Genomic DNA, 14962 nt, shown 5'->3' with positions numbered 1-14962 from the left:
TACATTTCCTTAAACAAATTAGAAAAGTGTATCTCTTGGTTTTGTTTCTATACAACACTGAGCCACAATTTACTTAAAGGTCCCGTTCTTCGCAATTCCATCTTTCAAACTTTAGTTAGTGTGTAATGTTGCTGTTAGAGCATAAATAATACCTGTAAAATTATAAAGCTCAAAGTTCAATGCCAAGTGAGATATTTTATTTAACAGAAGTTCCCTTTCAAAGTCTACAGCGAACGGCCGGTTTGGACTACACCCCTGCACTTCCTCAGGAATGACGTCACTAGAACCGTTTGTTGACGAACCCTCCGCCCACAAGAACACACAAAATAGGGGGCGTGGTCTTGTTGCTCTCCCACGTGGAGAAGAGCACGCATTCATCGCTTGCATCTCCACTTTATGGTAAGAGGCGTGACCGTTTTGGGCAAAGTGCGCTAAGCTGCTGTCCAATCACAACACGGGAAGCGCTGGCCCAATCAGAACTCGTTATGTGTTTTTGAAGGAGAGACTTCATAGAACAAGGAAATCATCAGGCCGTTTTTAGGACAGAGGAAACAGCGCTGTACAGATAAATAAATTGTGTGAAAAATAGTTTTTTTTACACGCAAAACATTAACTATTGTGTTACATGAAACAATGTTCTATTGCACACTGTAAACATTATCAAAGCTTCGAAAACATTTTTTTACATGATTTTTCTCATGATTCATTTTTTCAGTGTCACTACTCAACCCTGCATATTTTGTTCTAAAATACATATAATTATCAATTTGAAAAAATTAACCCCTCAATGTTTTTTTATTATTTTTGTTCCAATGTTATTTTAATTTCAAAGTAATCAAATAACACAGTCATTGTAAATGCAGTTATCATTAATTCCAATGTCCAATTCCAGTCATTTTCAATTCTATACAACACTGAACCACAATTTTCTTATAAATAATATACCCTAATGGGTAACACTTTCCATTAAGGTTCCCTTTGTAAAGGGTTTATAAAGGTGTTTGATAATGACTAATAACTCATTTACAAATGCATTGTAAATCATTGATAAGCAGTTATAACTGCATGAATAAAAGGGCAACTTTAACACAATGCCTGCCAAATAGTGATCCTTTATTAGCTAACATGTTATAAATGCTTAATAAATGTAATTATTAACACTTATTTAACTCAAAACAATATTCCTGATTTTTTTAATGATGTAGCAAAATAGACTTTCATAGTGAGACTGAAGGGTGTCGTATGTGGTTCTCTCATTAATATCTCATGACTACCTCTTTTTAATATTATCTAATATTACAGAATTTATATCTCATGACTGCCACTTTTTGTTAAATGTTCCTTAAGTTACAGTCTTACCATGATATTCCACAAAAGGTCCATGATGCCTATCCATAGCATGTATCAAAAGTTATTCTTGTTCATTAAACTTTAGTTTGAAAAAAACAAAAAAACAAAAACAAATCCTTGATGAAATAGTAGTAATAAATATTTTAATTCCAATATTAGTTACTTGTGAACCTTAAGTGGAACCCTGTGAGCCATTTATTAATTAGTTACAAACATTAATAACCTGTGAAAGTGAACATTAATGTAAATAACACCCGTGAACCATTTATTAATGAGTTACAAACATTAATAACCTGTGAAAGTGAACCTTAATGTAAATAACACCCGTGAACCATTTATTAATGAGTTATAAACATTAATAACCTGTGAAAGTGAACCTTAATGTAAAGTGAACACCCGTGAACCATTTATTAATGAGTTACAAACATTAGTAACCTGTGAAAGAGAGCCTTAATGTAGTGATCACATATGAACCATTGGGTGTCAGTCGTCGTCTAACTAGTGACCGCAAGTGTGTGACACCTGGGGATTATTCTTCGTACCTCAATTAATACATCTGAGATTAATACGTCTGGCTAATTTGGTTTTTCAAACGAATTTGCAGATTGGATTAAAATATCTAGATTAGGGCTGCACGATATTGGAAAAAAAATTACATTGCGATAATTTTTTCCCCAACGATATATATTGCGATATTGAGAGCCATCAATCCAGGCTAAAGTCAATAATTACCATTCCGTGATATTAATAATTTCACTAATAAGCAAGCTTCATTACAAGTGACAAAAAGAAATGTTGGAAAGAATGTGCAAACATGAAACTAAACCTCCAGTAGGTGGCAGCAGGTGACCGTCTTAACAAGTGAGTCACTGAGTCGTTCATTCAAACGATTCATTCGAACGCTGAATCGTTCACACTTGTTGCTATGAGTGAGACGTGTTATAGGTCTGCTGTGAACAATTATCACTGCTGAAATAGAACAAAAACACTAAATATTGCATCTAAAATGTAAGTGACTAAGTGAATGTTAATTAGTTGTTTATGGAACTGTCATATGAAATCAGTGTCATTTTCAGTCGTGATGGTATTCAGGAAAACGCTCTAGTGTTGTAATTTCTCCTCAAGAGGCTGCACGAGAGTGAACAGTGCAACCTTATTATTATTCATTATATATTATCCACAATCGATCACCACTTACACTAAATTAATGCACAAACATTCTTCATTTTGGTGATTCGCTATTATTTTTTGTTTTAATCAGGCTCTTGTCCATCAGTCAAGTAAAATTCTCTTTCACTTGTCCCTTCAAAACACCCACACGTCCCGGACAAGAGTTAATGTCGAGCCCTGCTTTGTATTCGTCGTAAAGCTCTTTGTGGTGCCGTTTTAAGTGATCAGACAAATTGGTGGTTTTCCTGTTTTGTGGCCACAAGACACTCCATGCAAAGTACCTCTTTTTGTTCAACATCCTCCTTTATGTAGCCAAAAAAGTCCCAAAAAGATGATTTCTGGTACAAACCTTTTTTTTTCCCTCTTCGGATCTTCTTTGTCGCGCATTTTAGCAGTGAATGTTTGGCCGTGAGTGATGAGCAGCGGTACAGCGAACCAATCACTGTGCAGGCATGAGGAACGGGCATGTCACTCAGGCAACAAACTTGTGTGTTTACTGTGTGCTACCATTCTCATAATACACCATGGGCTACTAGCATGTTCCGGCGATGTGACTATCGCATACGCGCACATCGCGATGTCGATGTTAAAACAGACTATCGTTCAGCCCTAATCTAGATTAATTTATCTAAGATTACTGCACGTTCTTGTGTTCCCTGAAGAGGGCAGATGCATCGATACTCGAAACCACGATCAGCAACGCAGAAATTGGCTGGCGTCAAGACAACGCAATGACATCATATAATAATAATAAAAAACACCTGGCAAAAAACTTTACAAAATAAAAAAACATGACTTCTGGACCTTTATAAGGAAACAGCCAACCGGCCAAACCAACATAAAAGTTATAATAGATAAATGATAAATAACTCTTTTAACATGATTCCCAATTATTTATATTCACGTTTTTATAGTATTTGTACAACCTTTACATTTTTATTTCAATGTTGTAATTAGCAATTCATTACATTTTTAAATTAGTTTGAAGTGTATTTGTTACGTGACAGCATTAATTAAAGTTTCTTAACGGTCAAGATCAAGTTATCTGCATCTCTTGCCTACATCAAGCCATCCCATAATATCCATAATCACTCAAATGAATGCATGGCTCAGAGTAACGATACTGCATGTGTGTAAGGGTGCGTTCACACTTGTAGTTCGGTTAGTTTGGTTGGATTGGTCCGGAACAAAAAACAAAAACAAAACATATAGTCCTGGTCCGCTAAGCGTTCACACAGGCATTTTTAACAGCGAACCTAAAGTTACCGAACCAAAGGCACAGGGAGATGGTCACAACCTGATTGGTCGGCTTATATGACGTATAAGCTTGCTTACTGAACATTCAAAACAATGCTGTGTGCTGGATTAAACGCCATCATTTTATGCGTGTACATATGGCATTGTTTTTACCAGCTGAGAACTCATGAAGAGCTCATAAAATTTTCAAAACATTCAAAACAGCACTAGGATTTCCTCCATTGTATGCAGAAAAGAGACGGCCGTCTCTTATGCATAAGAGATGGCAGTTCTGTCATCTGTACCGACACTGCAGGTCCTTTGATGAGAAGAACCAGGTATGCTCTTTGTGCGTTTTTTCTAGAATTTTCAAAACATGCTCGTCGGACCAAGTATTGATGAGGCACTTCCTCGTTGCTCCATGTTTGCCCTCTAACGTTAACATTATTCATTTTGGATACACCGATCTTTCCGCGTCGTCAAATCAGCTGACTATGGCTCACTATGGTGCGCACCAGGGTTCGGATGGCAGCGTTCACATATGTTCAAATGAACCGCACTAAACGAGCAACCGCACCAGGGTTTGTTTTAATCGAACCAAACATGACAAGTGTGAACTAAGACTCCAATTCAATTATAAAGAAATGATTCCATCACAAATAAATCTCTCAATCAAGTGACTGTGTCTATAGTATTATACGCACCTTTTACACCACATTGTAATATTATTTTCAAATAAAATTTTATATTAGTATTATTTAAAAATATTATTGCCCCTGGTTCAGTAATGAAGTCTTGTAATAAAGTAGCAGAGGCTGGGACAGATTTTAAGTATCATCTCAAGATGCAATGTAATCCGTTTTACATGAAATAAAATGCTCTCGAGGAGGTTTGGGTTTACGGACCTGTTGCTATGACAGCAAGTCCAGAATGAGCTTCGAAGAACCAAACAATCCGAGATCACCACAACACGACGGAAACGAGCCACAACACAACGAAATCATCACAACACAACGAAATCATCACAACACAACGAAATCACCACAACACAACGAAATCACCACAACACAACGAAATCATCACAACACAACGAAATCATCACAACACAACGAAATCACCACAACACAACGAAATCACCACAACACAACAAAATCACTACAACACAACGAAATCACCACAACACAACGAAATCGCCACAACACAACGAAATCGCCACAACACAACAAAATCACCACAACACAACGGAAACGAGCCACAACACAACGAAATCACCACAACACAACGAAATCGCCACAACACAACGAAATCGCCACAACACAACAAAATCACCACAACACGACGGAAACGAGCCACAACACAACGAAATCACCACAACACAACGAAATCACCACAACACAACGAAATCACCACAACACAACGAAATCACCACAACACAACGAAATCACCACAACACAACGAAATCACCACAACACAACAAAATCACCACAACACAACAAAATCACCACAACACAACGGAAACGAGCCACAACACAACGAAATCACCATTAGAAAAACAAATCCCACCTTTAATAGTTGAACATATTTAAGGTACATTCCTTGTCAGTGAACTATGACATTAAAAAATAATAAAAACGGATAGGCCTAAATTGTTTCATTAATCAAGATTTTGATTTTAGGTCAGATCATCCAGCCCGATGTTAGGCCCAGTTTGAAGTGTTTTAATTCTGTTTTTCAGATCTGATGGTGATAAGCAGCCCAAACATTATATCAGAGCGACAGGAAGTGATATTAAGCTGCTCAACTAAATGCACTCTGAGCGACAAACAGACTTACATCTGGTACAAGAACGGACGGCAGGTAACGGATGGATTCACTTAAGACAACAAGCTGTACCTGGACTCAGTCAGCAATGAAGAGCTTCAAGAGTATTCCTGTGCTGTAGGAGGTAACACATCTCTCATGATACATGTGCTTTAGTGTGAAGTTATTGTAGCATTAAGATTATGTACTTTATATTTAATTAGTGTTTTGATGTCATAAGTGTATCTTGTTTTTTGACTGTATCTGAACTTCTGTCTTGTGCTAGAAATCCAGACCACTCCGAGTCCAGAAGAAGGTAACACATCTTTGATGATACATGTGCTTTAGTGTGAAGTTATTGCAGCATTATGATTATGCACTTTATATTTAATTAGTGTTTTGATGTCATAAGTGTATCTTGTTTTTTGACTGTATCTGAACTTCTGTCTTGTAATAGAAATCCTGATCACTCTAAGTCCAGAAGAAGGTAACACATCTCTCATGATACATGTGCTTTAGTGTGAAGTTATTGCAGCATTATGATTATGCACTTTATATTTAATTAGTGTTTTAATGTCATAAGTGTATCTTGTTTTTTGACTGTATCTAAACTTCTGTCTTGTGCTAGAAACCAAAACCCCTTCAGGTCCAGAAGAAGGTAACACATCTCTGATGATACATGTGCTTTAGTGTCAATGATTGTTTCTCTCATGATTCATTTCTTTGTGTTGTGAAGATCCAGTGGACAGCACAGCGTTCAGTCATTCTACAGTCCTTCTGCTGGTGTTTTTACCTCAGTTTCTCATAATAGCGGCTCTGTGGATGTGGTGAGTAAAACATCCAGTGATTCACAACTGCATGATGTACAGTGAATATAATGAAATTAATTCAGATTATAAGAATGTGAATTATGATTCAACAGGTTTTTCATCAGAATGCATCAAATCTCAAAACCAAACTGAAAACAAAAGTGAAGGTGTGTAATTGTGTATATAATATACTGTAAGAGACGCAATGACAAAAACATTGTTGTAAATGTATTTAATGTCTTTCTAATTAGTCTGTCTCAGAATCTGATGTTCCACATCTGTCCCTCTGTCCATCAGAGCTGATGGAGTGATGTCATTGTGAGATCGTCACCTAGCAACATCAGTGATACAGTGATGTCAGTGTTATTAATGACTGCAGTCTTCATAATCAAACTAAACTAAAACAAAACAACAGTCCATGAAGGTTTATGTCATCCATTACATTCCCCCTCCTGCTAAATGTAAGAAGTGCTTTCAATTAATATATATATATATATATATATATATATATATATATATATATATATATATATATATATATATATATATATATATATATATATATATATATATATATAAAGCTTGTATATATTAATGATAAGGCTGTAATAATTAGTTGTACAAAAAGCTGAGATCCAACACCCTGCAATAAAGCAATACAACTCACTAATCTGGAGAGAAGATCTCACAGAAAGAGTGAAGGACATCGCCCTGCCATGAACTTCTCCCCCTGATTCAAGTCACAGAATGTTTAATACCACAGATGATGTATTTCGTGAATCTTGTTTTTTATTTATTAATTGGTAAAATTATCTCAACTTCACTGCAGTCACTGGTATGATGAGAAAAAATGAAATTTATGATAATTCTGTTCTCCTTTTTGAGTGATTTCTTCAAGATATCTGATCCTCTCCACTGAAGACCAGGTGTTTGTGAAACAAATATTTACAACCCTTATGTAAGAAACTATTTTTATATTTCTTTGTAAATGTGTTTTATATTTTATGCTGATTAGTTTTGTACAATGGATTCTTGTTTAATTATTTTTATTGAAGTTCTGTCTGGCTAAAATAAATGTTAATCTTGATTTATTCTGCATCATTCTGAAATCATTATTTTAGTATTGACCAACGAGGAGTAAGTATTTCCACAAATCTCTCTGCCAGGACAGATCATACTGACGACCCAATGAATGGAGCACATCATGGGGCAATCCGATTCTGACTGTCACTGTTATTAGCTAGGTGCAGCTTTCATGAAATTACACTTATTATGAGTAAGCATGTGCGAACTAGCAAGGTAAAATATTCACTCTGCTTACTTTATAATACCAGAACTGGCTAATTTAGGTCCTTGAGCTAATGTAATTCACAAACATTAATTCACAAAATACCAGGTCCCGTAGTGAAACGCACATTTGAAAAAAAGAACTAAAAATAAAAAATAAAAAGCAATTTACATCAACTGACAACTAATCTTATGATCAGCTGTTACAAACGTAACAAATTCAACATCAGACTAAATTATTAATGGAGTCAGAATTAAAATTATGTTTATATGTGTCAATAGAAGAACATTTATGTAAATTAATTTATGTAAAACAACAGTAATGTTGCCTGTTATTGGCTTCAATTGTTGTATTTCACGGTCTGGACCCACAGAAGGTCAAACATGGTGAAAAAAGGGTCGATTTTGTGTTGGATCAGTTTCTTTGAAGTCATATTGGATATTGGATTGGATTGGACTGTTTCAGACCCATTGGTTATCTAGTGTCTTCACTAACACAGTGTTCCAGCCACTGGAGTTGAGGTGAGTGTTGTGAAAACTCACCCAGGGTTCTTGGTTTCACCGTGAGTGTATACCTATTGCAGTCAATTGTGTTACAGCTGCGCTTACCAGTAAACCAGGGTGTTAGTGTTCGCGTACAATTACTGTGGCAACCACTTGACACGTATTATTGGAGTGCTATATTTATCGCTGTTATTAACCATTGATTGACCAGGGTGGTTTTTCTGAAAGGAAGAGACCAGGGGTCTTCAACTAAAATAGCTTGGGGTCCAGAAAAAAACCTTCCTCGTCAGCCGAGGTCCGGACAATTATATACCTAAAAACATGAATTGATGTCTTTTTGCCAGACTAAAGAAATTAGTGTAGATTAAAAAAATATATATTTATTGAACAAAATATATGATCTCATATAGATCTTTAAATGCCTTTTAATTCAACCAGTAGCCATGTCTGAGAAAAAATATGATGAAATAAAAATGCCTTCATCTCTAAATCTGCACTGAAAATACATTAATTTCAACATTACTAGCAACTAAAGTGTTTTTTCTGCTGAACTGAGATAAACAGGAACAATCAATGAACACAAACCCTCCTGGTTAAAAAACTAAACAGAAATCTCTTAACAATTGTATGTTCATTCACGCATAGTCTCTACCTAACTAAATGTAGGCTATCTTCAGCACTGCTTTCTCTGTGCTTCAAATTGCACTGGTAAAAAAAATAATTTGTAATATCATCCAGAAACACAAACAGGCATAAATAAAGTGCCACCAGTGTTGGAAAAATTATAAGAAAAGTGCACAAAATATTTTATGGGTCATTCCTAGCATTCAGTGCCATTTGAGTCCCCATGACATAATATGGTATATTTTGAGTAAAAATTGACTAATAATTGTATTTAAAGGGACACAGTTAATCCCCCTTTACCATAGAACACAATTATATGTACCCAGGATTAATTAATTTAAAATAATTACTTTGATTTTAGTGCAAGTATGCCAAACTGCCATGTCCCCAAGTAAGTTTGCCTAACTTCAGCCACAAATATAAGTTATAAAAATTCTATTTTGTTGAATATTCTTATTTATAATATTCCTCACCAATATATATATTTTTTGTTATTAAAACATTTTAATGCTTAAATTCTTTAAAATATGTTGTGTCCCTGAACTGAATGTCCCCCCTGTTACTCCGATGGAAAATCCATCTGAACACACCCTTTAACTGTTCCTCTAATCACATGCCTCTCAGGAAGTAAAATAACTTTTGGCAGCAAACTATCCACAAGAATCAAAGCAAGTCTCTCTCCTTAATTTACACTTTTTTTTCAATGTATTAGAACGATTTATTGACGTGGTAAAGCATAACATGTCCACCCTGTTATGCTTATTTATAGTGGAAACTGATAATTGATTGTAATTTTGAAGATATGGTTAATAAACATGTTAAAAATCTTCCTCAGTGATCACTGCGCACTAGCTTGTTGTTCATCACGTAAGTAGCCGTGGCTAACTTTAGAATAAAATGTCCCTTCTGTTATTGTTTTGCACAGTAACAGGGTTGACATATTGTAACAGAGTGGACATAATACCTAAATAAATAAGTGTTTATAGCATGTATTTGTAATTATAATCAATGTATATGGAATTTATTTGTTAAGAGGTCCGTCCAGCTTGAGAAGAAAGTGTGGAATTTCCTAGAACAACAGATGGGATGCTGGTCTGTTCAGTAGTATGTTGCAGTAAGTACACACTTAAAAATAAAGGTGCCAGGAAGAACCAAACATGGGCTTTCACAGTGATGCCATAGGAGAACTATTTTTTGGTTCCCCAAAGAACCGTTTTGTGAAAGGTTCTTTAAAGAACCATCTTTTTCTAACCATGTTATAGTCTAAAGACTCTTTTTGCACTACAAAGAACCTTTTGTGCAATGGAAAGGTTCTTTGGATATTAAAGGTTCTTCATAGAAGAAAGAACCCTGCCAAAGAACCATTTAAGAACCTTTATTTTTAAGAGTGTAGTAACAGTAAGATGCTGTTACATTTACTGTTACTTTTACTGTTTTCTTTTAGATTAGTCAATTTTGAATGGTTGATGTTGTTCATGTTTCTTTCTTCTTCAGGAGATGGCAGGGTTAATTAGTTGATTTGTGGTCTGATGTCCTGTTGTTCAGTGGCGTGATGTCCACCCTGTTACCTCCTGTCCACCCTGTTTCTCCTCTGTCCACACTGTTACCTCTGTTTTTTTATGTTAATTAAATAAGTTAAACAAATGTTATGCATATCTTGGTGGTTACTTGTAGAAAATTAAATGGCACAATTCAATTATTTAAGATGGGGACAAAATTCCAATGTAATTTATTTTTATTCTAAAAGAAATATGTTGAAATTACCATTGTGCCTTAAAAAAAAACTTTTCCCAAGATAATGCTTGTTTATGAACAATTGTTCGAGTGAGGAACATTTTAGCTCTTAGAATATATAAATATTACAATAATTATGCATTTAAAACACATTAATTGAGATGACGGTAACAGGGTGGACATTTGGCCTTTGCATGTGTGAAGAATTTGGTCAAAATTATTAAACAATAATATCCTGAGCAGGACCAATATATTTTTATTGTAGTGTAACAAGCCAATTTTCAGATAAAATTGTAAAATCATGGAAATTAAAAAAATAAAAATAATAATAATAATAATAGAAAGTTACCAAGCTGAAATGGCACCGAATAGTAAGGATGACCCTTATCTCTTTATTTCAACTGTTTCTTTAAATCCAGAAAAAACGTAAATAACCTCAAATAACATCTCAAAAGGCTGAGCTGAGTTGAACTTACAGATGGAATGGAAGCATAAAAAATCCTGGTTCCAAAAAAATAAAATAAAAAGTGAATATAGCAACATTGTCTGAACTTTAGTGCATGTGAGAAATTGGCTCATTTATTTTCTGTGCCCTTACCTCTCAGACTGCTGAGGATAAATGTGTCTTAAATATGTGTATGGCTGAATCCGAAATGGCCCCTATACCCTAAATAGGGCATTATTTGAGAGGACAGCCATTTGTAGTGGTGTCCGAAACCACAGTGGACACGTGTGAGTGCACTCATTCAATCACATGTTGCACCGCAATAACGAGTGTGCAGCCGATGTACACACAACAGCTGTCCGACTTCACACACTCGTTTTCATTCACTCCTTCAAGTGAACTGTAATAGTGGACTAACGTTGGGAATAGTAATTGAGGGCTAAGGGGCCAATTTCTGATTCAGCCTCTGTTTTGGGCGCCGCTTTCTGCTCTCAAGTCTCTTCACTGCAGGCGTGACTGCGCGTCTAAACATATAGTGAGCATAGTAATGTAGCCTAAATGGGGTCACACACCGGACTGAAGCTCATGGGCGCGTCTCAGGATCTCACACCGGACGCTCACATACGTGCAAGCTCACTTTTTTGAATCGTCTTCTGACAGAAGAGCGACACGATGTATTACATTTAGGCCTGTATTATGTTTCCCTCAAATCGTCCATGTACATACTGATTTCATCCTGTGTTACAAGAGATACACTCATCTGGCAGTTCTTCTGTCAGAAGTCGATTCAAAACTGAGCTTGTATGTACATAACTGTGTTGGCATGCATCTGTGCAAAGTAACTGCAAGGTTTTTATTATTTTTATTATTTCATTGTTATTGTGTTGTTGTATTTATAACTTATGATTTCTATTTTTTTCTTTCTTCAATTTTGCTTTTACTAATGTATTGTATTGTAATGGAAAACACATGTTTAAATATACAGAGAGTTTGTAACACAAGCTTGTATTTTTTTCCTAGTGTGGTTTCTACAGAAGCAAATGAGTCATCTATTAGTATACAGGTCCTTCTCAAAAAATTAGCATATTGTGATAAAGTTCATTGTTTTCCCTAATTTAATTATACAAATTAAACGTCCATATATTGTAGATTCATTGCACACCAACTGAAATATTTCAGGTCTTTTATTGTTTTAATACTGATGATTTTGGCATACAGCTCATGAAAACCCAAAATTCCTATCTCAAAAAATTTGCATATTTCATCCGACCAATAAAAGAAAAGTGTTTTTAATACCAAAAAAGTCAACCTTCAAATAATTATGTTCAGTTATGCACTCAATACTTGGTGGGGAATCCTTTTGCAGAAATGACTGCTTCAATGCGACGTGGCGTGGAGGCGATCAGCCTGTGGCACCGCTGAGGTGTTATGGAGGCCCAGGATGCTTTGATAGCGGCCTTAAGCTCATCCAGAGTGTTGGGTCTTGCGTCTCTAAACATTCTCTTCACAATATCTCACAGATTCTCTATGGGGTTAAGGTCAGGAGAGTTGGCAGGCCAATTGAGCACAGTAATACCATGGTCAGTAAACCATTTACCAGTGGTTTTGGCACTGTGAGCAGTTGTGCTGAAAAACCAAATCTTCATCTCCATAAAGCGTTTCGGCAGATGGAAGCATGAAGTGCTCCAAAATCTCCTGATAGCTAGCTGCATTGACCCTGCCCTTGATAAAACACAGTGGACCAACACCAGCAGCTGACATGGTACCCCAGACCATCACTGACCGTGGGTACTTGACACTGGACTTCTCCACAATCTTCTTCAGGTTCCGGTCACCTCTTCTCGTTGTGCAGCGTTTTTTGCCACACTTTTTCCTTCCCACAGACTTCCCACTGAGGTGCCTTGATACAGCACTCTGGGAACAGCCTATTCGTTCAGAAATTTCTTTCTGTAAATACTTGCTTCCTGCCTGAACGCTAAAGACGCTAAAAAGCTGTGAAAGCCTGTGAATGTGGTTGAAATGGCAGGAAACGATGAAAGCCGTGCAAGTCAATTGGTGTGGTTGAAGGTATTCATTCTTCTCTCCGTTGCCCCCAGCTGCAGTGAACGCTAAAGGCTGTGAAAGCCCGTCAATGTGGATGACGTTGCAATGAAATGTTAAAAGCTGTGGAAACCTGTTGTTGTGGTTGAAATTGCAGGAAACGCTGAAAGCCGTGCAAACCCATTAGTGTGGTTGAAGGGATTCATTCTTCTCCATCAAACCCAGCTGCAGTGAACGCTGAAAGCTGTGAAAGCCTGTTGATGTGGAGGAAGTTTCAGGAAATGCTAAAGGCCATGCAAGCCCGTCGTTGTGGTTGAAAATGCTCATCTCTCCCTCTGTTTGTACCCAGTTGCAGGAAACACTAAAGGCTGTACAAGCCCATCGATCTGGTTGAAAATGTTTATCCCCTTTTTCTCCCTCTCTCCACCAGAGTTCAAGGAAGAGCCTGCTAAAAGCTGCAACGTATACGCACCTTCCTCCCCGTCAGAGTCCAGCAAAGAGCCTGTTAAAGCTGTGAAGTACATGCACACACACACACACACACACACACACACACACACACACACACTCACACACACACACACACACACACACACACACACACATGCACATGTCGTGTTTCCATGTTTTATGGGGACTTTCCATAGGCGTAATGGATTTCATACTGTACAAACTGTACATCCTATCCCCTTACACTGCCCCTGCCCCTAAACTTACCAATCACAGGAAACATTCTGCATTTTTACTTTCTCAAAAAAACTCATTCTGTGTGACTTATAGGATGTTTTCCTCATGAGGACCTAAAAATGTCCCCACAAGGACAAGGATTTCGGATATTGCCATCTTTGTGGGGACATTTTGTCCCCATAATCTAGGGATTACCAGGCCACACACACACACACACGCGCGTGCCCATCAAATGTCGAGTCAAGAGAGAGAGAATAGGGCAGAACGAGAAAGGAATATTATGAGATTCATTGGCCTACCAATGGGCTTATGTTTTGGTAGCCCGTCTGGAAAACACACAGCCCCGGGATGTTGGGCTTTGCAAGCCCTGGCCCATACGAGTCCAGCGTGCTTCAGGTATGTTCTGTTAGACACGTACACATAATCAAAATGATCTGTAACAATGCAATACTATTACATATAAAAACACGTTTTACTCACATAAGTGTGTTGCACCATTCCTCCTGTCGGATCCAATACAGAAGAAATAGCATTGTTTTAATATCAAATATCTGCAAATCCAGCATCAACCTGAAATTTGTTTACAAACGATTCCGCAGGGAAATTAAGTGAACACCATGACTTCCCCAAGTCAGCTGGAACATCGACCACATTCCTAATATTAGGATCCTAAGGAAGCTTATGCAGTGACTGTGTTCTTCCACAACCAGAAATAGCGCAATATCTTGCTATATTCTTCTGCATGTTAATTGCTGCTGGCTAGCACAATACGAACAGCTCCATGAGTCGGTGGGTGGGGCTACTGAATTACACATGCTTATTATTCTGTAGAAGCGGTGTTTCGTCAGTCGATGACGTCATGATGGAAACACGATCGTTTTCTGGGCCTGGTGTCTATAAAAGCTTTTCTTTGACTAACAAGGACGTTTTCAGCTCTAAAACTTACAGGATACTCTTATATTACTAAGACCTTTTATATATTAAAAGCTAAAGGGAAAGATTGAGTTCTCAATTCATCACCCCTTTAAAAAAAGTCATCAAGGGGGTAAAGTGAACCAATTATATTTTCTACTCTGAAACTACCATAACAACACATTGTAACAGTTAGAATACTGACAGATAGCTTGACAACCACAAATACCAGAACTAATGTTGGACTAGTAACATGGGGATACTATATAGATTAGAACATAGTCTGGGGGTCAGAGCACAGGACCCTTAGATCCAGCTAGTGTCTGGGAGTCAAAATACAGGACCCTTAGAGTCAGCTAGTGTC

At 36.9% G+C, this 14962-nt stretch overlaps 1 protein-coding gene across 2 annotated transcripts in view; it reads left to right on the top strand.

Annotated features, from left to right (window-relative positions):
- Positions 1-14962, top strand: part of LOC137040468 (basement membrane-specific heparan sulfate proteoglycan core protein-like) — a 136967-nt gene that overhangs the window by 5612 nt on the left and 116393 nt on the right. For both annotated transcript variants that reach the window (XM_067416124.1, XM_067416123.1), the window contains exon 6: positions 5492-5613. In XM_067416124.1, coding sequence (XP_067272225.1) covers positions 5492-5613 — 122 coding nt within the window. The remainder of the gene's footprint in view (positions 1-5491; positions 5614-14962) is intronic.

This window comes from Pseudorasbora parva, chromosome 14 (genome assembly GCF_024679245.1).
Source record: "Pseudorasbora parva isolate DD20220531a chromosome 14, ASM2467924v1, whole genome shotgun sequence".
NCBI lineage: Eukaryota > Metazoa > Chordata > Actinopteri > Cypriniformes > Gobionidae > Pseudorasbora > Pseudorasbora parva.
The sequence above is the reverse complement of the archived record's forward strand: the minus strand, read 5'-3'. Positions and strand labels throughout refer to the sequence as shown.